This window comes from Juglans regia, chromosome 11, assembly GCF_001411555.2.
Source record: "Juglans regia cultivar Chandler chromosome 11, Walnut 2.0, whole genome shotgun sequence".
NCBI lineage: Eukaryota > Viridiplantae > Streptophyta > Magnoliopsida > Fagales > Juglandaceae > Juglans > Juglans regia.
This window is the reverse complement of record NC_049911.1, coordinates 36148196-36172846: the sequence shown is the minus strand read 5'-3', so window position 1 is coordinate 36172846 and position 24651 is coordinate 36148196. Positions and strand designations below refer to the sequence as shown.

General features: G+C 33.4%; 4 protein-coding genes across 6 annotated transcripts; 2 read left to right on the top strand and 2 right to left on the bottom strand.

Annotated features, from left to right (window-relative positions):
• Positions 1 to 8087: 8087 nt before the first annotated feature.
• LOC108992228 (homeobox protein knotted-1-like 3) lies at positions 8088 to 13162 on the top strand. Of its 3 annotated transcripts, none has more exons than XM_018966719.2 (6): positions 8088 to 9045; positions 10912 to 11032; positions 11607 to 11803; positions 11888 to 12019; positions 12421 to 12557; positions 12636 to 13162. In XM_018966719.2, the coding sequence occupies exons 1-6, from the start codon at positions 8239 to 8241 to the stop codon at positions 12670 to 12672; spliced, it is 1431 nt and encodes a 476-aa protein (XP_018822264.1). In that variant the 5' UTR covers positions 8088 to 8238; the 3' UTR covers positions 12673 to 13162. The 3 variants fall into 3 exon arrangements, with proteins under 3 accessions (XP_018822264.1, XP_018822263.1, XP_018822265.1); XM_018966718.2 differs by having other exon boundaries at positions 12633 to 13162; XM_018966720.2 differs by having other exon boundaries at positions 8090 to 9045; positions 12644 to 13162.
• A 656-nt stretch (positions 13163 to 13818) lies between these two features.
• LOC108992188 lies at positions 13819 to 14262 on the bottom strand. The gene has a single exon (XM_018966654.1). It carries the CDS (start codon positions 14260 to 14262, stop codon positions 13819 to 13821), a length of 444 nt encoding a protein of 147 aa, XP_018822199.1.
• Positions 14263 to 16685: 2423 nt separating this feature from the next.
• LOC108992173 lies at positions 16686 to 17536 on the bottom strand. The gene has a single exon (XM_018966639.1). The coding sequence runs from the start codon at positions 17434 to 17436 to the stop codon at positions 17026 to 17028; it is 411 nt and encodes a 136-aa protein (XP_018822184.1). The 5' UTR covers positions 17437 to 17536; the 3' UTR covers positions 16686 to 17025.
• A 2597-nt stretch (positions 17537 to 20133) lies between these two features.
• Positions 20134 to 24279, top strand: LOC108992216 (hydroxyproline O-arabinosyltransferase 1-like). Its single transcript, XM_018966697.2, has 8 exons — positions 20134 to 20693; positions 21204 to 21271; positions 21395 to 21596; positions 21752 to 21849; positions 21955 to 22024; positions 22588 to 22659; positions 22866 to 22979; positions 23818 to 24279. Exons 1-8 carry the CDS (start codon positions 20151 to 20153, stop codon positions 23875 to 23877), a joined length of 1227 nt encoding a protein of 408 aa, XP_018822242.2. The 5' UTR covers positions 20134 to 20150; the 3' UTR covers positions 23878 to 24279.
• Positions 24280 to 24651: the final 372 nt, after the last annotated feature.

The window sequence follows — 24651 nt, the reverse complement described above, 5'->3', positions numbered from 1 at the left end:
TTACTGTGTATTTACTTCCCGTGCACTTCGGTTTTTAATAAAAAAACAAAACAAAAACAATCACCTTATCAACCTACCCATCCCTTATTTTATTCGAAAAAAAGGACATTCAATTCGTGATTGGTCTGAAAAATAAATATATCAGCAACGTAAAAAAAAATAAACAAAGGTAAGTATTAAATGGAACAACATGCGGGCTCCTCTGAACGTGTGGGCCCATTCTTAACGACTAAGAGACGATGGGTCTGGGCCCCATACGAACTGCACGTCGGGCAGCGAAACTACCGGATGCTCCACGAAATGTAGACCGCGTCTCCGACAGCTAACCCATCTTCTACAAGTTGGGGGATATTTTGTCCTTTCGACGAAACTTTGTCCCAATATTTCACAAATTGCGCTGGAGACTCTGTAGTTTTATTTAATTTATTTATTCTTGTTAGGAAATCCCAGTTTTCGGTCGGATTATTTTAGTAAATGACTTTAAGTATATAACATCAACTAATATAAGGACTTATTATAATATAAAAGTGGGATTTATTTTTTCATTTATTTATGAAATACAAATTAAAGAGATTAATAAACATTTTCGGATTGTGTTGCGAAAAGAATTGATTCAGTTTTGTCCAACTCTGCACTTTGAAAGAAATTACTTTTACAATCTTTTAAATAAATATTTATATCATATCGTGCAAGGCACTTTGTAAGGAACTCTAAAAACTACACGTTTTAAAAAAGAAAAATTATATTCATCATTTTTATACACTATATACATCATATATATATTTTTTATCGATAATGAGTAAAATAATTTAATAAATTTAAGAATGATAAAAAAAATATATAGTATGTAATGTGTGGAAATGATAAGTAAAAAAATTCTTTAAAACTTTGTTCTACAGTTCTACCACTCTCTGACTCTAGAGAGGGGGAAAAAAGTTCCTATGCTGAGAGCACTCTTAATGGATTAGTTAAAGTTCAAATATATTTTTTATGAATGTAAGATAAATTTAACTTTTAGCTATTCTATTCACACAAATCTCTATATTGGAATATCAATTTTTTCATTATATAACAATAAAATAATATAATATGATTTTGACTTTGGTTATTCGCATCAAATCTCTATATTAGATTATCTATTTATTCATTATATAGTAATGAGTAATTAATAATTTCAAAAATATTTTAATTTTTTTAATTATTAATTTATTTTATTTTACCATAGTTTACTATTCATAATATTATATATTAATTAGTAATCATATTTTAATTATATTTTTTCAATTATTATTTAAAAGGGAGAGATAAATAATTAATATAAAAGGGAGAGATATATAATTGATATAAAATGTATTTGATATATGAATAGTTATTTTTAAATTTGAAAAATATTTTGGAAGTGACTGTAGCTAGTTAATTTATTGTGATGCCATTTTATGTTATAATAGCTAAATCATCAATAGATTTAACTTTTAACTAATCCATTGAGAATGCTATGAGACTTGTTTTCCACAAAATATGTTTGAATAATAATAATATATTAAGAGCAATAATATTTATAGTTATAAATAATTATTTTTTAAAGTTTATTTTAAAATAAATAAATAAACACAAAATTTACATAAAAATAACTAATTTTTTAATAATAAACTCTCATATTTTTGTAAAGAATACCTTGTACAACCCTTACTTACTGTAGCATTATAGAAACTATGAATGTGGCAATTGGGACAAAGGCATGTGAAGCAATAACCACGCGTGGATACAAACAGCGATTAACGCTTTGACGTGGGACATTACATTGGTCGGTTTCTCAGGCAGTATTTCAACGACAAAACTCGAAGATTCGGCTCGTTTGTTTGTAGAGGTGAGGTGAGGTGAGGTGAGGTGAGATAAAATTAAAATTAAAAAGTTGAATAAATATTATTAGAATATATTTTTTAATATTATTTTTATTTTAAAATTTAAAAAAGTTGAATGGTTTATTTTATTTTATATTAAAAATTAAAAAAATTATAATAATTAGATTAGATGAGATAAGATAAAATAAGAATAGATATTTTCTGAAAACAAACGAAGCCTTACTATATTTCAAATGACTGTATTTTAATTTTTAATCGTACTTATTTAATTTTTTATTCTTTAATTTAACGACATATAAATAAATAAAGAAAAATATACTCTCACACTGTTCTTACGGTGCATTTTTACCGTTAAAATTTTTTATTTTTATTTTACTTATTAATTAAAGAAGTATTTTTTAGTAATATTATATTTTTTTCAAAAATATTTTAGAATATTAAAAATACATGTAAAAAACAAACAAAAAAACAAATTATGCCTGACGGTGAGCTGTGGACGTAGCGCCGTCCATAAATAAAATATTAAAACACACATAAGATTTGAGCGATAGGAGTGAAATGAACCTTTAGGCATCTATGTTGTGCACATAAAAGAGGCGAAAAAGAAAATTAATAACGGCCCAAAAAAGTAAACGGAGAGAAGACAAGCTATATATAATTTAGCAATAGTTTTTTCCACTTTTTAAATATAAGGTCCACGTTTTGTTATTATTTTAAATAATAGTGTTATATGTGAATAACAAATAATATTAAAAATAATTTAAAAATAATAATTACAATCATGAGTGTGCAAGTACTGTATAATTATTTTAAAAAAAATGAATACATACAATATCTATATAAAAAAAATTAATTTTTTAATAATAAATTCTAATTTTTTTAAATGACTACATGATATTTACACGCTCTATAACTATACATAACATTATTTACAAAATTTAACTTAAATTGTTTTAAGACACAAAAAGAAAAACAAAGCAAACAAGCAAAATCAGTAAACGTTGAGAAAGTCAGAATCGGCCATTCCCTAGGATATTTGGGTAAAGTATTTTTAGATGAAAAGTGAACATCACAAACAAAATAGATTTTATAAAAATAAAATGAAAGAATTTAATATAATAAATTAAATTATGACAATTTATATCTTTACCTTTTATAAAATTGACTAAAATATTTATTTATTTCTTTTATAATGGGATTCTATGCCGATGCCGTTTGCCTGACGGCAGGTCCCAGAAAACAACAGATAATATTGGAAAAAGAGAATGGAAGGAAGGCACAAGCAAGTAGGGGGACCAAAGTTCAAACTCCTTCTACGTGGACAGTTCTCATTGATTAAGCCGGCGGCTGTCAGAGAAGTCTACATTCGGTGGTCCAAACCCGTCCGATCCCGCCATGTGGACCTGGATATGCTTATCTGGCGCGTGCTTTTGAACTGGTCCCAACTTGTGGTCCAATAGACAAGAGCTCGACGCGTGTCGCAGTATCATTTTCAGTCCCGCGAGTAGCGGAGAGAGTTAGCGACGTAAATCATGGTCCCCCCATCCCTTTTCGTCGGCTGCCCCCAACCCCTTTTCCAACTTCCCCTTTGGCGATGTTTATAAACGAATACGACAAAGAGAAATGGTATGCCGAGGAGAGAAATTAGAGATCATAGAGATACTTTAAACTATAATTGATATCGTTAATCTTGTATCGTTTTGTCTTCAACTGGTAATCCGTCACGCTACCATGGGATGACGTGGAGGACACGCTCCAAGACTACGGGGATACTGTCCGGGCTACCACGTACAGATACGCATTATGAATACACAGTTACGTGGACATGGATACTCTTCCTTCCATGGCTTACGTTGCCAATCATGATTATCACTCATCACCGTTAAGGTATTGTTTATTTTTATAAATAAAATGAGTTGTGATAAAATTTGAATATATATTTTTTAATATTATTTTTATTTTAAAATTTTGAATTATTTATTTTATTTTATATGAAAATTTTAAAATTATAAAAATTATATGAGATGATATGAAAAATTTTATAAAAATAAACTAGGCCTAATTGGTACTTACGTTTTGCTAACACGTGTTTATTATGTCTTTAAATTAATAACCTAGTTTATACATTATATGCTCTATATATATATATATATATATAAATATATTATACCTAATTCATAGGCAGTGGACATATATTACTTGAGAAAAAAGATGTACCCTCCTCCCATCCGGCCGAAATAAAAAAAGATTTCTTAAAAAAGTTAGAGTTGGTGATTTTTGTTGACTTGTGGTGGCATACGTTAGTCAATTGTAAGGTAAGATTTAAGCTAAATAGTGAGTTGAAATAAGATGAATTGTGATGATTTATAAATAATAGTGAGATATTTGAATTTGAGTGAGATGAGTTAGAAATGACTTGAGTTAAAATATTTTATGAAATTTTGAAAAATAATATAGAAAATGTTGAATAACAAAATTATCAAATAAAAATATTATTAGAATATAATTTTTATTTTAAGATTTAAAAAAGTTGAATTATTATTTTTATTTTATTTTAAAGTTTAAAATTTTTTTTAATAATTTAATAATGATTAGTTGAAAATTTAAAATTAAAAAATATTTATATTTATGATGTTTGAATATTTAAATGAGATGATACCAAATATGATAAGATGGAAGCGTCACTTTATCCAAAACATGCCATTTCAAGGCTATGAGTAGTTTTGCCCCTACTTCCTATTAACATTTGTTACCTTGTGAATTGTCTTTTGAACTTATAAAAAATGTTTTTTTTTTTTTTGTGTTCTAAAACGGATCAAATTGTACAAAACATCGAACATCTGCGACTTTCTAGAATCATTGGCCCCATATATGATCTAAGAATGCATTGATAAACGCTAAGTTTGTTGGTGTTGGATGTCCATTTGATTAAAATAATTACAGAGTACCAATGTGACTAATTATTTTTAGGTTTCGATGTGATTAGCATGTATTCAAACTTGACATGGAATTTTACCCATTTAAATTTTAAATGATGCTGTCATGATACCTTGAATTAACTAATCTTATACACTGATCGAGGAAAGAGGAATGTAGCATTTTTATATGTCCAAATTCATTAAAATAGATTAAAAAATAATCTTAGTCTTGACATTGACATGACATGACACGTAATAAAATATATGATATTAAGGATGAGTTTGGTTATCAAATTCATCTCAACTCATCATTATAATTTTTTAAAATTTTAATATAAAATATAATAAATAATTTAATTTTTTTAAATCTCAAAATAATAATAATATTAAAAAATAATATTCTAATAATATTTTATCATTTCAACTCAACTCACTTCAACATTCAAACACAACCTAATTATTACGCTGCAAACGAGGGCGAGCTCGATTCATCATCGTAATCCGACTCCATATGTGACACTTGCTGTTTTGGGGGTAACACGACTTGATGTGGTTTGTGACAGATTTCTACAACGAGAGAATCAGTGGGCTCAGGCGCATCAATGTGGTCGTTGCTACAGTTGAAAATCAAATAATATTAATTTACGAAAAAAAAAATGAGATTATATAAAATTAAGAAGGAAAATGCTACATGCCCCGCTGGGGGCTCCCGCTGGGAGCTCCCGCTGGGCATGTAACATTTTTTTATCTATTTACTTTAATTTTTTTAATATAAATATTATTAATAATTTTAAATATTTTAAAAAATAAAATAAAAATTATAATATTATTAAAAAATATTTTCTTAATCACGAAATAGAATAAAAAATAATATTTATCTTATTTCGTGATTAAGGAAGTATTTTTTAATAATTTTTTTTTACTTTCTGATTAAGAAAGTATTTTTTAATGATATTTTAAATTTATTTTATTTTTTAAAAGTGTAAAAAAAATCTATATAAAAAATAAATTAAAAAAATACACATAAAAAAGTACATATTAAAGCCAACAGGAACCCAGCGAAGCTGTAGCATGTACATTTTAAATATTTAAAAAAATCATAATATTATTAAAAATATTTTCTTAATCATGAAGTAAAATAAAAAATTATAAAAAAATATTTTTTATTTTACTTCGTAATTAAGAAAATATATTTTTTTTATTTTCTGATTAAAAAAATATTTTTTTAAAAATATTTTTAATTTATTATTTTTTTAAAATATTAAAAAATATTAAAAATACTATATAAAAAATTATTTAAATAAAAAATATATAAAATAATCCTACAGCCCCCAGCGGGAGCGGGAGCCCCCAGCGGGGGCTGTAGCATCACCCAATTAAGAATCCTTCCAGAGTCATCGTAGGGATTCTGTTGGGAGCTTCGATTAATGTATTTGATATGTAATTTTTTTTATTTTTTACATATATTTTAAAAATATATTTAAAATATATAAAAAGAAAATTACATCACTATTAAAAAATATTTTTTAATCAAGAAATAAAAAATAAAAAAAATAAAATTCCAACAAAAGCCCTAAACAGGAGTTCCCAATGGGAAGACTAGCATTACCCTAAAATTAAACTCACCAAATTAACCTAATAATTTTATCTCATTCTTTAAAGGGTGGCTCTACAGCCACATGTGGGGATCAATTTTTGTTTTTTTATGTATTTTTTTAATACTTCTAAATATTTTTTTTTAAAAAAATTTGAAACATCATTAAAAATTACGTTTTTAATCATTGACTTAAAAAAAAACTCCACTGTTGAGAGCTCCCATGTGTGGCTTTAGCATTTCTACTCTTTAAATTTATTTAAGTAAAACTTTTTATTTTCGTGTAATGACTATGTTTGGATGTTAAAATATTTTGAGAATTATTTATTATTTTATTATTATTTAATATTTTTCTATTATCATTTACAAAATATTTGAGATTATTTACTATTTAAGAACACCTTCGACTTGGTTAAAATTTAATTTTAATTTAATTTAATTAACAAGACACTTAAAACACTGAATTAGGCATAAAAAAATATTTCACTTAACGTCCTCTCATTATCCAAAGGGGCCAATTATCTCCTCCATGCGATCATATTCATAGTCAACCGACGAACCATAGAGATATATACACACAGTTTTTCCTTTTTTTTTTTTTTTAAATGATCATACTTTACTATTTACTACGACCAAAAGTGAACGTCATATCAACGAATTATATGATGAGTATTTTAGATTACGTAAACGTCGGGTATTCTTAAAAGAGGAATGATACACATATAATATATTATATAATAATGTTATTATATAATATTTTTATTAGAAAAAAATAAAATTTATTATTAAAAATTTAATTTTTTATATAAATTCTACATTTTTTTTTTTAAAATATATTGTATTTGTACGATCTAAATTGTAAATATTATTTTTCTTATATCATATTGATCACAGTAATATGATGATAATTCGAGGGCAGTACGAATAATTAGTTAACATAATTTCAAACCATTCAAACATAATCATCCAGTCGTAACAAATTTTCAAACACATAATTAATTAGTATTTTGAATAAATAAAAATTTGGTTAATATATGTATGGTGCCATAATTGAGTTTATTTTTTAATCCCACCATTACAATTCTTAACAATTTATTGTATTGCTTCCAATCTTGTGACATGATTTGCTGATAAGTTTGAGAATGTAAGCATCAAGGAAAAGTCCAAATTATATCTTGGTTTATAAATACTAATCAAGTTACATTTAGAGTTTGATTGAAATCATGAGAGACGTTGAGTGGTTGGGAGGAAGACGGACGTGTCCAAAAACCAATCCATTTAATTTATGTTTACAACTAACGACAAAAACTATAATAATAATTATGAAACAAAAAGGGAGAGCTTAGTCAACATACTTGCTAAGTTTGGTTCATACTAGAGCAGTTTTCCGAGCAATCACCTGTACTCGAAACCATCCTAACAAAAACAACTACTGGTTATCTTTGAGTTCGGTTGGATATAGAATAATTTCATCTCATTATTATAAGTTTTTTAAAATTTTTATATAAAATATAATTAATAATTTATTTATTTTTTAATTATAAAATAATATAATATTAAAAATAATATTTTATTTAATTCATGTAAAATAATCTTATCAATCATATTATCTCAGTCAAAACCAGCCTAACCCTTCTCTCTCTCTCCCCAACACATACCCCCTTTTCGTTTTTAGCAACTCATAGAACCTCATGGCTCGTTTTTTATCCGTCTCTCGTTGAGTTCTTCTTTGAACTTCATCTGCGTCTTTTTGTAAGTCTTATATATCCAAGGCCATTTACCTCGTAATCATCCGAGAGTAGTTCTCATAAACTCTCTCTCTCTTCTTTTTCTCTCTCTGTCTCACCCTCTCTTTACTTCATTCATGGCGTACCACAACCACCTCTCACAAGACATCCCTCTCCAGCATTTCACGGACCAATCCCAACAACAGGAACCGCAAAACCGAGGCTTGCCTGACAACAATTCCTTGCGCACCATCGACCAACTCGCCGCTCACTCCTCCACCTCTGACCCGACCTCTAAACCCGGCGCCAACCACCACCACCACCACCAGCCCTTGCAAAGCGCACCCAATTGGCTCAACAACGCCCTCCTCCGCACCCAAGCCCAGTACAACGACACCACCACCACTACCACAAACAATAACATTAACAGCACCAATTTCTTGAACCTCCACACCGCCTCTGATTCTACCGCCGTCTCCCAATCTTCGAACCAATGGCTCTCCCGCCCCATCCTTCACCGCAACAACAGTAACGTAATCGACGACGTTGCCGCCGCCGGTAACTCCATGATTGCCGCTACCATGTCCCACGAATCGGCCAAGAACTTGAAGAACAGCGGCGGTAGCGACAACCTCAACCTCAACAGCAGCAACCCGAACAAGAGCGAGGGAGCCGTAGGAGTGGGAGTTGTGGTCGAGAGCGGGGAACATGGAGCGATGAACTGGCAGAATGCAAGGTACATGGCCGAGATTCTGGCGCATCCGCTTTACGAGCAGTTGCTCTCCGCCCACGTGGCTTGCCTCCGGATCGCCACGCCGGTCGACCAGTTGCCCAGAATCGACGCCCAGCTTGCCCAGTCCCAGAATGTGGTCGCCAAATTCTCGGCTCTCGGACATGGTTCTACGGGCATGGTCGGGGACGATAAGGAGCTCGATCAGTTCTTGGTACGTATTTTTCGCTTTGATGTCGTTGTTTTGTTGTTCAAAATTCGTTGATTGTTGCAATTAAAAGCTTTCTACAACAAAAAATTATGTGTTTATCGTTTATCTCCCTTATGTATGTGCAACTACTTGGTCATATTCCTAGTTATGATTCATCGAATTCAGATGTGTTTCGGGTATTTTTTTTATGAAAATTTCTTCTGAAGACAATCCATCGACTAGGCATTCTTGGTGATTGAACTGTGAAGTTATTACCAATCTGTACTGTTCTGTGAGGATTGGTAAATTGGCAATGGCGAGAAAGACCACTTTTTTTGCTTGTATAATTCAATTGGGACCGATGCCTAGTTGGTGTTTTTGTGGGTTGTAATTTGGAATGGACGGTGGAACTCTTTTTTCATGAAGCAAAAGGAAGGATGCATCATTACTTGTAATTTCCCGGTTGCTGCCAATTGATTTGATAGATGTCTTCGAGTTAAACGGCCTTTCTTCCTTGGGAATAGATAGCACAACTTTACTTTTTAAATTTTAATTTTTATGAAGTGAAGGTTAGCATGCCTCTGCGTGGCCCATCAATTCTCCAGCATTCCCGGGTATGGAAAGCCGTTGAGGTCCATTTAAGTACTGTGCATACACAAAAAAATAAGCAGAGTGATCTGTGCCGAGTTCATGCTGCCCTCCCGGACCGAAAGCAAATTAGATGTTCTCCGACATTTAATTTACTCTCAAATTTTTCCGGAATGCCAATATTGGAAGTCCCTTGTTTAACCGCTGGTAGAATGGAATTTCCACCACATATCCTTCTTTGTCGTTACAGACTCTCAAGTCCTATAAGGATAGGAATAGGAAGTCCTAGTCTTTTCAGTCGAAAAAACCTAGCAGATGCTTTCATTGAATATTACACTCAGAAAGAAACAAAAAAAGACAAAAAAGAAAAATTGTTAAAGTTGTCTACATTGCTCAGGTTACTCCAAAGTTGGGCTGCGAGACATCATGGTGATTGTTATTTGAATAAAGGGAGTAACCTCGACTGATGAACCTAATCATTTAAACAGCTTTCACATATTGGGACTAATCAATGAGAGGGCATCACAATCTCTGTGCTAGAAAGCCATATCCAGGATACCCGAGTTTTCCTTTTCTTTTTGGCATGAATCTTTGAGGTTTTCCCATGGTTCTCACCATGAATTTGAAGGCAGCCCAACGTCATTATTTACATTTTAATTTCATTGAATGAAATGTTCTTGACTTATTTTTTTCTCTGCTCACACTCTGTCACAAAGTTCTAGTGCCTGTTGGAAAACTTCTTGCTATCTCTGATGCTTTGAAATCCCAGACAGGGAGAGAGTAAACTAACCTCTCCTAACCATTTGTGCACTTCTGTCTGCCAGGTTAGTTTCAGAAATGGTAAAAAATATAATTTTTGGTAGTCATACAGGGTTAAAGGTCATTCGGAATCTGGAGACTATGTAGCAAGGAGATGTGCTGAACTACATGCATGCACGATATATTCTATCATATACTGCATAGATATTTTTCATCATTGAAACTTCATGTAGGATTGCATATGCTACTTTCAATTAGTTGGAGTTCTTAGTGTAACTAAGAATTAAAAACTCCAAAGGTATGTGTGCTAATTGTAAATATGATTTTAATTGGATCCTCATGAGGGCTAGTGGCATGCATGAAATTCGGATATTTTCACTTATGCTAATATGAGGGAACTTGGATACAACCAACATAAATGTTTTATATCTCATGCGCTATAATCAATATCAGAACAGGCATATAGAAAAACTCAGCAAGCTCCAGATTGTGTAGTAGCCATCAACAGATCAGGGAACTGAATCTTCTCCTTTGTTAATGTAGACACATTATGTTCTGTTGCTTTGTTCCTTTAAAGAACAACTGCAACAACATGTCCGGGTCCATGCAATGGAGGCAGTAATGGCTTGCTGGGAGATTGAGCAATCCTTACAAAGTTTAACAGGTGATATTCTATGATAGTTACTTGATCACACAATACACTTTTTTATACTAGCATGGAACATCCACTATTAATGCTGAAGAATTCCTAGTACAATGAGTGTTAAAATAACTATAGTTCACTTGAAATAAATGAAAAAATCTTTAGGTTTGGATAGTGAGTTGAGACGAGACGAGTTGAGATGAAAGTTAAAAGTTGAATAAAATATTGTTAGAATATTATTTTTTAATATTATTATTGTCTTACGATTTGAAAAAATTGGATTGTTTATTGTATTTTATGTGAAAATTTGTGAAAGTTGTAATGATGAGATGAAATGAGATGAGATGGGTTGAGAGTGTCTCTCAATCCAAACTTAACCTAATAAACTACGTGTGGTTATTTAGATGTATTCGCTTGTCAAAATAAGGGATAGACTAATAAGGCAGCGTCTTATCATGCTCAAAATGGTCTGCCCATCAAACCAGGCACCATTAGAAAATCAACTTCTTTTTTACACTTTGGTCTGGAAGCAATCATGCATGGGAAAATCAAGACTTACCAAAGCTATAATTTCTTCTAATGCTTGCATGAACAGGAGTCTCTCCAGGTGAAGGTACAGGTGCAACAATGTCTGATGATGATGATGACGACCAAGGAGATAGTGATGCCAACTTATTTGATGGAAGTTTTGACGGTCCAGATAGCATGGGTTTTGGTCCTCTTATACCAACAGAGACTGAGAGGTCCTTAATGGAGCGTGTGAGGCAGGAGTTGAAACATGAACTGAAACAGGTAATTTCTGGGACTATTGATTGCAACGTATTATGATATATCTTTAGTGTTGCCAACTGAACAGTAGTCTCGTTCTCTTTATAGGGTTACAAGGAGAAAATTGTAGACATAAGGGAGGAAATTTTACGCAAGAGAAGAGCAGGAAAACTTCCTGGAGACACCACCTCGGTATTAAAAGCATGGTGGCAATCACATTCTAAGTGGCCGTACCCCACCGTAAGTTTGGGCCAGTTAGAAATAGTTGAGAAATCGTTTTGAACTATAGTTTGACTTCATAATAGGGCAAAAGGTTATATAGAGCCCAATATGACACCCCGCCTTATCCGGGGGTGTATGCTCACGTCAAAAGCCACGGATTCTCCTTCCTAAAGTTGAAGTGCTTACAAGCTGAAACTGTTTTTTTCAAAAACCCTTTAATGAGTATGCTGCTTAGAAGTTAATATCAGTTTAGTCAAACAAATGTTGCAAATATTTGTGTACAAATTATGTCAGTTACAAGCTGAATCTGCTTTCTTCAGAAACCCTTTAATGAGTTAGTTATAAGTTAATATCGGTTTAGTCAAACAAATGCGACAAATATTTTTGCTCATCTATTCCTAAATTATATGAAATTACAGGAAGAAGATAAGGCAAGGTTGGTACAGGAAACTGGGTTGCAATTGAAGCAGATAAATAATTGGTTCATTAATCAGAGGAAGAGGAACTGGCACAGCAACACCTCGACTTCTACAGTCTTGAAGAGCAAACGCAAGAGGTATCCAATTAAAAAGTGCTTGTTTGATTGTTTAAAAATTCCCACGAGCATTGCACCGACCATTATTTGAAAAAGAAGTAATGCAGGTGAAAACACCCGTGATCGGTTTATGTAAATGGAAGGAAGAAAATTCAAGAACAATTCCTCAACTGATCTCTCTCTTCGTGCTTAGTAATCAATCCAGCCTACTCCAAAAATATTTATATTATAGGCCTTCATGGTATGACTCTGGGCTCAAGTAAAACACTCGAGGATGGAGTTGAGATGATAAAATCGGTTGGTGACATTTCACAAATTATATGTTCAAAGGCTTTACACAGTGTAGCGCATATATATATATATATATATATGTGATGCCAATCTCAGTAGGAAGTCCAGTATTTATGAATTGTAATTAATTCTGAAAATGGCTTGAATGCCGTTGACAAGATTATGATTTTTTTTTTTTGTTTTGTTTTCCTTCTTCCTGCCTAGCTAGCCTGTGAATACTAATAGTGAGGGTTAAATGTTACACCGTGTAATGATCTGTGCATGTTGCCTTACATTTATACTTCAATTACACCTTTAGATTGAAAATTGTATTGTAGAGTTAATTTTATTTTAAATTAATATAGCATAATAGTTTTTAACAGTTTGAAAGTTGATGGACCTGATCATGCTCTTTCGAGCAATTCCAAGTACCATATATAACTGGCACGAAATATCATGATGGTATGTTCTTCGTTAATTCCCTTTTTAATTTCACATGATATCGTTCTCTAAAATGCTAATGCTAGTTTTGAATTTTCTCTGCATAATGCTAGGATATAAAACATGAACAATACTTGACGCATCCGATAAACATCCGGTCATTGATATTAATCCCGAGATTTAAGTTGTGATTATGTAGTGAGGTATTCTTAAATATTCTATGAATAATAGTGAAAAGTAATCATATAATATTAAATAATAGTGAAAAGTAGATAAAAAATAATAATAAAATAATGAATAGTAGTGTAATGAGATATTCTAGACGGTACCCAAACTATGAAACTTCATGTTTAAGAGGGTGAATCTATCAATATGTTCACACACACACATATAATATTATATAATATATATATCCAAATTAAGAATGTTTATCTGAAATGAACTTCAGCTAGAGCTATGAATTGGATTTCATAAACAGGAAAAAAACAAAACAAAAATAATTAACAAGATAAAAAAATAAAAAAAATTAAAAGGCAACAGGTTCGTGATCACGTCCCAACTTGTCTTTGTTCTACCCAAGTGGAGCCGTATTATATCGAGCCATGACATCGGGATATGCACAATCTTCTTCTCTATTTATTCCATCATCAAAATTAAGCGCGTAACTCAGCAGATCGTAGCGATATTGGTTCCTCCTTTTCTTGTTAATTCCAGCACGCAGACTGAAAAATCGAATAAAATTCTTCCACTTTGGCCCACCCAACACCTCCGAAAACTGCTTGGCCTGCCTCAGCTTATTCGCCACCCAGTTTTCCTTTCTCTCTCCGTGTTGTTGCAGAAGTAGATGTCTACGGGTGACATTGTTATCATGGCACCATCCAAAGCAAAGTCCCCGGAAACAGCCACAAGAAGAAGACGTACCCATCTCTTCATCATAATCTTCAACGATATCATTCTCTTCTAATTCCAGGTTTTCGCTAATGGAGGCCGAATGTCCATGTATTTGGGTAGCCATGGTAGAGAGTGAAAAAGAGGAGAAGAAGAGCTAGCTGGGGCACGAAGACGAAGCTGGATGTTTCGGCTTTAAAAATAGGAAGTTGGTATGCATAGGTGAACACGTATTTAACAATTACGCGACTAAGCAACTAATCAAATTAGCTATAATTAAGACCGGAGTTTTTATTTTATTTTTGTATTCATGTTCACTTTTGGCAGCGCCCGTTTGTGATTAGACATTCTGCATGATACTGCCGGCCAATCACAAACTGCAGCTGTGCCTTATGTGGAGCCTGTTAGTTGACAGTTAAATGCCAAGATATACAACCCTTGTCTTCGATCGGCAGTTGGATGCTTGAGTGCAAAGTTCGCTTTAGCCAGCTGATCACTGTCCTCTTCGTGCATGCCACTTATAGTTTTCAACCGTTTTTGCCGGCATATTTTTTCACTATTTTATTACTCATTCGAAATACATAACGTGTTTTCTTTTTAAGTTAATCCTAAATTAATGGAAATATTCAGTCATTTTATTTATTAGTTTAGTCATTAGTGCTCTTGTTTTAACCTTTAAAAAACTGAGCTTATATTTTTTTCAGAATTTTTAAGAGTGAGATTCTTTATTTTATCAAAGAAAAAAATACGTACAAAAACTTTAGCAGATTAGTACGAAAGAAATCTAATATATAAGTCAAGATGTCGATACCGTAATCTATATTTCCATAGTTAATTGATATGTGGGCTTGCATCCCGAGAAATTGGTCTCTTATTGGCCCATGAGTTTTCAGCCCAATTATGTTTGGGGAAGAAGATCAATGGTCATCATTTAAACGCGCTAAACCCGAGCTTTTGATTGATTCAGTTAAACCAACCAACTCGACATTAATGTCCATATTCGCTGAGGCAGCTACCAATCAAACTGCAATAAATAGCCTTTCTTTTCACGTCATTAGACCAACTTAATGCCAGAATCTCCTCTAAAAATATGGCCTTTATTGGATGGCCCTTCGTGATTAAGAAAAGGTTTTTCCCCTGCTTCGCTAGAATTAGAAGACGACAAAAGGACATAATGGCGAAAGGAATATTGAAACGTATGGCTTCTCTTGATTAGAATACGACGAAGAGAGGCTCCTACTTTCTCAGTGAACCTATTTCTTAAGAGGCTTTGATTCTCCTCTAGGTTTAATAAAAAATAGTTAACTTACTTCTTCAACTTGCAACGCTAAAACCATACAGAAAATGAAAGCTCAGCTGATCCTCTGGTCGAATCTGATGTATTAATGTATATATGTGACTAATTAAATACAACTGGCCTGGGATGATCCTTGTGGTTTCTGATCATGAGGGACTGTCTTCGAACGTTTGATCCCTTATGGGAATTGGAAAATTTTCCATAAAGAAAATGGTTTAACTTTACAACAAGATTAATTTTATAAAATTGAAATTCATTTTTAGTGAAATGACATAATTTCCATTTATTGATTGTAAAGTAAATTGTAAAATAGTTATAAAAGAACTATAAATGTATCATTATCCAATATCATATAGTGCGTGTGCTATGCATGCCTCTTGTACACCACCATTATCCTGAGGTCGTTCAGTCCAATGTGATCCATTAAGGTCTTGGTCTTTTTTATAATTGACTTTCGTCTTTCCCCTTAGTTTGACTCATTAGATCAATTTCATTAATTGACAGAGTTTAAGAGTACTTGGGCAGAATGACTATTATCATGTATAATCATGAATTGTATTCAAAATTACAAGGTATGGTTTGAAAAGATCATGAGATTAATTGAATTTCTAACAATTTAAAAAGGGTTTGTTCGTAAATTTTAAATGCATATATTCTTCTCACTTAGTAAAAAGAAAGAAAAGGAATAACAATTAATTAATAACATTGTTTTGTATGCGTCAATTTTATATTGTAAAAGTAGTCTTGCTAGAGAGATGCTTTGCACCAAGAAATCAATGCCTAGGAAAAAATGGAATAAGACTAACAAGATCAAGGATAAAACAGATGGCTCGGCAAAGAGATACAAAGCTAGACTATTCCCTTCAAGAATATTGGGTCGAACACCTTTAGATAAAGGAAAAACATTTGCCCCAAGTTGCTAATTAAATGACCCCATTACTGGCATTCTTGCCAAAGTGGCCCTTATCTAAACTTAGTTGACGTGAAGAATGCCTTTAAACAACGCTAAGGGAAGGGGGTTTTGTAAAAATAATTTAGATACATAAACTATCTCACATATATCTCATCTTATCTCATCATTATATTTTATTTCAAATTCTCATATAAAATATAATAAATAATTTAATTTTTTCAAATCTTAAAATAATAATAACATTTTATTCAATTCATCTAAATACATCTCAACTCATCTTCTCTTATCTAGGGTGTTTCTAATTCTTTTCTGGTTCTACAATCCACGAACACCTTGCACATTCAACAAGGATGGCCGTTACGCTTTAGATTATTATGGTAACGCTTTGCTTTTGCATGAGTCATGCACACAACACATGATTCACGAAACAATACTCTCAACTTTTGAACACCAAATGCCTAAATTAGAATTGATTCTAGTTTTTATTTTTATTTTTTTGAAACCTAGGTTTCAGAATTCTAGGTTTCAGAATTGATTCTAGTTGTAAGCGCAATTAAATACATAAAAAAGATATACATTATAGTACGACCTCAGGCAACGATTTCAGGCAAACTACTTACGGATATATATATAACGCTGTACATAAAAACAACATCAAGGACTGAAGGGCCAGATTATTCTCAGCTAAACGTAGCGATCTCCCTCCTTCGCGGCGCCACCGTGACTGCAGAAAAATCGTTCGGCGGCGAAGGTGACGCGGCCAGTCTCGCCGAGAAATTAAAGGGGAACTCATCGAGCCGGGCATCGTCCTCGAAATTGAGGGCGTAACTGGAGGGGTCGTAGCTAAAGTCGGCGGAGTGGGAGCGCCGGCGGGTCTTTCCGATCCTAGAGATCAGGTTCCGGCAGCGGTAGCGAATATCGGGAAGGTCGTGTGCGGTGGATTTGAGCCAGGCGTAAGGGGAGCGGGGAGTGCGAGGCTTGTCATGATCGACGTCTAGAGGTTCGTGGTCGTGGACGGAGGAGGAGAAACAGCAGATCTTGAGCTTGTGCCTGAGAGAGGGAGGGGATGGCTGGCGGTATTCGTTATACATTGGCGGGCGATAACAAAAAAGAAATTCAGAGTCGAGAGAGAGAGAGAGATTGATGAGTAGGGAGGTGGTGGATATGGTTATATATGGTAAAGGAGTGTAAATAGATTCGGGAGATGGAGAAAAGGCCAAGTCAGTGAGCCAGGGCATAGCTGGAAATAGAGGTAGAAAACGTGGGTCGTGCGTGGTGCCGCTTTTCGTCTCAATTCCGCGTCAGATTTTTTGCACCCAAACTCTCCCCAACGGCTTCGCCACTACTAGTCTACTACACTACACTACACTCTCGGTTTTTTTTTTCCTCTTTTACTTTTTTTATATTAAATTTTCTGTGCCATTTAGACTAAGGTCATGTATTCGGAATTCCGAAAGTGTGTGAGTGTGAGTGTTTATAAATATACGAGCAGAGTAAAAGTAATCTTTATTGGTAAAGGAGGAGACCTCCTTGTATTATATAAAAAAAATAAAAAAAAGAAACAAAATGTGTGTGTGTGTGAGAGAGAGAGAGAGAGAGGTAGTTTGTGGACGGACGAAGGAGCGTATCCCTTTTCTGTGGGGTTTCGTAAATGGGCAAATGGATAAGGCTGTTTTTCGAAGATGAGTCAGATTGGAGAATTTGTGATGCATCATACATATTGCATAAAGATAAAAAGGGGTGGCCGCTCTGATCCTTCCACCCCGTAAATACAATCAAATTTGTAACTTTTGGCTTTGACATCACTCCCATGTGCACGTCAATTGAAAGAGGACCACATTTCGCAGTCTATATATATATATACAATTCGTTGGGTACGTGTTGCAGTCGATTTTATTTAAATAAATAAATTAAAATTAAAAAATAATAATAATAATTTCTTTAAAAAAAGAAGAAGAAGAATAAGAAAATCCCATCTCAGATTTCTAGCCAACACCCAAATCGATCTAAGAGCAAATCAAAATTATCAAACTCATCTCAAATAAAAGTTGTTGGGATTTACAAAAAGAATGAATCAATAGTCTTATTTTATTTTTACAGATTCGGCTTTGTATAGGAGTGGTTGCCTTCTTTCATTTTTGCAATACTATTTGGGTAAGAAAAAGTTTACTTTCTTATACCCAGGTGATGAAAGCTCCAGATTTACTCACTTTAGACTTCATTCCAACACTATTTCTACTCACTTTGCCTTGTTCTTTGCTTTGCTCTTTTATTCTTTCAATACTTTCGTATACCCAGGTGATGAAAGCCCCAAATCGTGATGATCAAATTGTTCTTTCATTCCAAATCTACTCACTTTGCTTTCTTCTTTCATTCTTTCAACACTTTCGTATATTGAGGTGATGAAAGCTCTAAATCATGATGATCTTTCAACACTTTCGAAGAAGATGAGAACCAGTATCCACGAAAAACCTATCTTCATGTTTCGTCTTCGTGGTATTCTATGGGTAAGCTTGCTCCCGAAGTCAAAGTGTTGCATTCCGTGAGAAGAAAATATGAAGATGTAAAAAATAAAATAAGAAGATGGTGAGAGGTAGTTGAATTTAAACGAAACGTACCGTTTTATTTTTACACGTTGTTAGCCGTGTACGCGAAGTACTCCTCCCGGGTGCAAATATCTTTTTTGATATATATAAGTATTAAAATAATAAAAGTTTATTAAGTCCTCAATGATTCAATTGTTTAATAAATTTAAATAGATGAAAAGAATAAATATAATTATTTAATTATATTTTAACATTCGTGTGTCATCAAAGTCTCCTTTAACAAATCAACTCATACAAAAATTTAATGATTTTATTGTATTCTAATAAAATTTAAATAAAAAAATTTTCTACACATAAGTCAATACGTTAGCACACCACTTAAAGTGAAAATCTATTATAACTTAAAAATTTTTTTTTTTTTTAATATTATTGATATGTAAAACTTCCAAATCGGCCATGTATTTGATGTATTAAAAAAAACTTGTAAACAGATTTTGTCTTGAATAAAAGAAGCCTAATTGATCACCTATCGTGGGCCTGCGCTGCAACTGTTGAGACTAGTGTTAAAATAGACTACTATTGATCAGAAACGTCGACTGGCACAAGATGTTGTTGGCTGATGGCTGATGGTAGACAATTGTTTTTATTTTAAATTACAACCACTGTATATTAATCAATGGTAGAGATTTGATCATACCAATATTTTATAGCTTTTCAAGTTAATATGCCAGATATGATTATAATGATGAATATGATTTTTAAATTTCATTAATTGAGTTGTTCTCATTATTATAATTTTTTTAAATTTTTAAATAATAATAATATTAAAAAAATAATATTTTAATAATTTTTATTCAACTTCTATCTCAACTCATTTTATTTCAATTTACTATCTAAACGGCACCTAAATTTATATTTATATATGACATATTATTTATGTCACGTAGAACTCTCTTCTTTGTGCTCATGGATTAAAGGACGCTTAGTTATTTATTATTTATTCAGCGATATGGGTATTTTCTTTTTCGATTTGTTAATATATATATGTTATACAAATATTCAATTTTGTTCCAAACATGCAAATCATTTTCATAACACTTCTAAATATAGAATTCGTGTAATCTCGTTAACGTAAAATATATTAATATATTATTTATGTCGGTAAAAAAAATTAATTACTTTGACCTTTTAACAAAATATTGTATAATTAAACATTGCATCTGTTCACTTGGAAATTTTTTTCACAGATCCCTTGGTCAATGAGTCGCAGAGAGAGAGAGACAGAGACAGAGAGACAGAAATTGCAAACACATAATACACGTTGCATAGATATATACTTGAGAGCTCTAGAGCTTAAGAGCTCAGCTCTAGAGTGGGATTCGAATAGAAAAATGGCTTGCGGTAATACTTTCTTCTTTCTGCTCATAACCTTCTCAGTAGCTCTAATCACGTACAACATCATCGTCTCTGCCAATGCCTCTCTCAGGCAAGAACTCCCTAGCCCTTCCCGTTCATCGAAAATCTCCGTGGACCCCATAATCAAGATGCCGGTGGACAGATCAAGAGGTGGGCTCCGTTCAAGGAGTCCGAGGCGGCTGTTCCACACGGCGGTCACGGCCTCGGACTCCGTTTACAACACGTGGCAGAGCAGGGTCATGTACTACTGGTTCAAGAAATTCAAGGACGGACCCAACTCCGAGATGGGTGGCTTTACGAGGATCTTGCACTCTGGGAAGCCTGACAAGTACATGGATGAGATCCCCACCTTTGTTGCCCAGCCTCTCCCTCCTGGATTGGACCGGGTGCGTCTTCCTCTATCTATACTTTCCCTTCTACTACTTTATCTAACTATTAGCACACTGTGAAGTCGATTGGGTTTTCTTTCTGTTGTGTTATTTTAATTTGAAGATATTTGATGGGTGTTTTGAAGGTTATTGGAAACAACAATGGCATCATAATTTATATTTTTATGTGATATCTCTTCACACTGCCATCAGGCAGAAATAAAAGACATAATTTTATATGAATAATTTACTTTAAAAGCCACATCCGATTCTACTCATTAGTTTATCAGCCATTCTCTCACACATCGTTTGATTTAATGAAGTGTAGGACTTCTCTCCTTGTCCATTGTTCATTGGTCATGCCTATAGTTTTCGTCAATAACATTCTTGATAATTTATCAGAAAAAAGGATAGGAGTTCTCCTTAGACGTTAAGAGAAAACTAGGAAAATCTCTCTCTCTCTCTATTCTTATTGGTTGCTGTCGAACTTTGCTTTATTGCTGCCTTTCTTACACCTCACGATCGCAGGGTTATATAGTCCTCAACAGACCATGGGCATTTGTGCAATGGCTTCAACAAGCAGACATCAAAGAGGAGTATGAAACTCATAACAATCTAATTTTTGTATTTGATAAGATCTTTCCTTTCCCTCCCCCACTCCACCTTTTTTTCGTTGGTAGATATTAGTTTATGTATACTGTTCAATATGATGTATGTAGCTACATACTGATGGCGGAGCCAGATCATATTATCGTCAAGCCCATACCAAACTTATCAAGAGAAGGGCTTGGAGCTGCATTTCATTTCTTCTATATTGAACCCAAGAAGTACGAATCAATACTAAGGAAGTATTTTCCTGAGGACAAGGGACCAATAACTAACATTGACCCGATAGGGAATTCTCCGGTCATAGTTGGAAAGGTTTGTATATAATATGGTGATTTGGCTTTTAATGAAACTAACCCTTTTTTTTTTTAAATTTTATAAGCAAAAGATTTTATTCATTGAAATAAGAATGGCCCAAGTACACAGAGGCTTAATGAAAGTAGTGATAGTCTGTTTTGGTTTCTTTATAGGAATCTCTCAAGAAGATTGCTCCCAGTTGGATGAATGTTTCCTTGGCAATGAAGAAGGATCCTGAAACAGATAAGGCTTTTGGTTGGGTGCTTGAAATGTAAGGGTTCTCTAATCAACTCAATTTTGTGTTGATTTTGAAGTACGGTTATTGATCTCTACTCCATATCCTATTATATATATATATATATATATATATATATAGGTATGCCTATGCTGTTGCATCTGCTCTGCATGGAGTTGGTAACATCTTGTATAAGGACTTCATGATTCAGGTATGATGAAATTACCATTCTTGTTACTCAGTGCACATACCTTGTTCATGATCTTCAACGATTTGCTAATCCGGTAGTAGTTGGTTCCCTACTATTTGCTATTTCAAAAACATTCCGAACTATTCAAGAATGGGAACATTTGCTACTTCATTTCACATTTCAACATGCATTCCTTTTCCCCAATCTTAATTAGTTTTAATATTTCTGAGATCATGGCTGAATTTGTCATTTTCAAGCATTATGCAATTTATACTGTTGTTTCAAATTCTGTGGAGTCCTGGTGCCTTTAAGGTTCTCCAATACCGAACCTTCATTTTTATAAGAATTAAGGTAATTAATTTTTATCTTGAGTGTACTTCAATCTTTTGGATACAAGCTCGACCACACTAACTGTAGTATTGGCATCTAACTTTGTAATGGTACAACATCCTTAAATCTTCATAAGGATACACAGAAGGACGTATAAAGACTTGAGAAAGATAGATATTGCTCCACTATTATTTACTTAATGCTATTCCACTGTTTCATTTACTATCAGTTGCCTGTTTTGTGACGTATATCAGCCTCCATGGGAGACACAAGTTGGCGAGAAGTTCATAATCCATTACACTTATGGATGTGACTATACCATGAAGGTAGTTTTCTTTTGTGACTCGGTTTCCACAAATTTTTTCAGGTTAATGTTTCTTTGGAGAGGGCACGTGTAGATGCTTTGTGTGTGTGTGTGTATGTTTGGGTTTTTTTAGCACACGTATATCAGCTTTGGATTTTTGGCTGATTTATCAGTTTCCTGTTGTATTATTTGGCTTATGCCGTCTACATTGCCTGCTCTGATATTCAGGGTGAGTTAACCTATGGGAAGATAGGAGAATGGAGGTTTGACAAAAGATCTTATGACGATATCCCGCCACCAAGAAACCTTTCATTGCCACCACCTGGTGTTCCAGAAAGTGTGGTAAGTTCTCTCTCGCCATTTAAAGTTCAAACCTTATTGCTGCACAATTCGTCTAGCTCTATTTTATTCATTCGTCTTTTCCTTGGTGAACACTAGCACTGTCTCGTTTGTTTTCAAAAAAACTTCTCAATTCATCTCATCTCATCATTATAACTTTCTCAAATTTCCATATAAAATAAAATAAACAATTCAATTTTTTTAAATTTCAAAATAAAAATAATTTAAAAAAAATATATTTTAATAATATTTTATTCAACTTTCAACTTTTATCTCAACTCAACTCATTTACAAAAACAAACTAAGCCTTAGAATTTTGAACATGAAACTTACAAACACGATTGTGGTGGGTGGGCCCATGTATCTCGGGTTACTTGCCATTGGTGGGTCCCTAAGGCCTGCCTCGCTGAGGTTCCTTGTCATCAAAGAAAAAAAAAAGGATACAATGGGTCATGTTTTTCAGGGCTTGTTTATATAATATACAAAGGTAGCGTCCAACCTAAAGCTCCATCCAGACACATGCCACCCTTTTACCAACCGAGCTAGATACCCTTTGACAAATAAGCAACAGTTAGATTTGAGTCAAGTCTTTAGTGACCTATGCACTTATACACGTATAGATATAGTTTGTATTCAACAATGGTTGCTGAGGTCCTTTGGACCAATTGGTAACACCTTGCTTTCTCATCAAGAGAACCAATGATCAAATTCTCCCTCCTCCATGTATTAAAAAAGAAAAATCAATTGCAAGGGAAATAGAAGAAATGAATGATATCTCTTAACTTGGTCTCGGCATTGCTTCCAAGTTTTTGGTTTTTATGGGCAAGTTCATGCACTGCAGGTGACTTTGGTGAAAATGGTCAATGAAGCCACGGCAAACATCCCAAACTGGGGGTCGTAGAGAAGAGTTCTGCTGCAAGGTTGATGTATGTATTCGTGTTTTGGTTTGGGGAAGCACAAGTGCTTGGTATGCGTACAGATTTTATATTTGTGGAAACCCTGGTGAACTTTTCCATTTCCTTCAATTGAATTGCAAACACCGCCAAATATACAAGTTTCAATGCAGGTCCTTCTGTTGCCCCCAAAGCTTGTATAAGCAGTTGTCCGCATTTTAATGCGTCTAATAAATAGTCAGGAACTAAGGTTCAGTTTAGACTAATTAGATCAGTGGCTCCGGGCAAGTAAAGACACAGGTGCTGTATATAAATTAGTTTTCTTTCCTTCTATATGTGGAGATGTTTACTTATTATGCTTTGTAGTTGCGCTATAGCCTGGCCGTTATTTTAAGACTATTTTGTTAGAAGTTTTGTCTCTTGATTTCTTTTTCTCCTGAGAAAAGTCCGTATGAAGTATTTCTTGTTTAGTTTTCCCCCCCAAATTATAGAAAAATATACCTCACGACCATAAGTGTTGCAACTGAAGTTTGAAGGGGTAATTGATGTAAAAGCAGAAGCACCTCAATCTGCGTAAGATACATAGCTGCTAGCAGATTCCAAATTAGGTAAACTCAGGACCTTGCACTGGATAAACTCGGACATCTTTTGCATGCGCATCTTTCTGCATCTTTTGCCATTTGGTGATCTCTAAAATGGTTTCTGTGAATAATGGTTCACGCATATATATTTTCTATAGGTGAAGTGTGAAACAGAGGACCTCAATACAATAACAGCGAAGA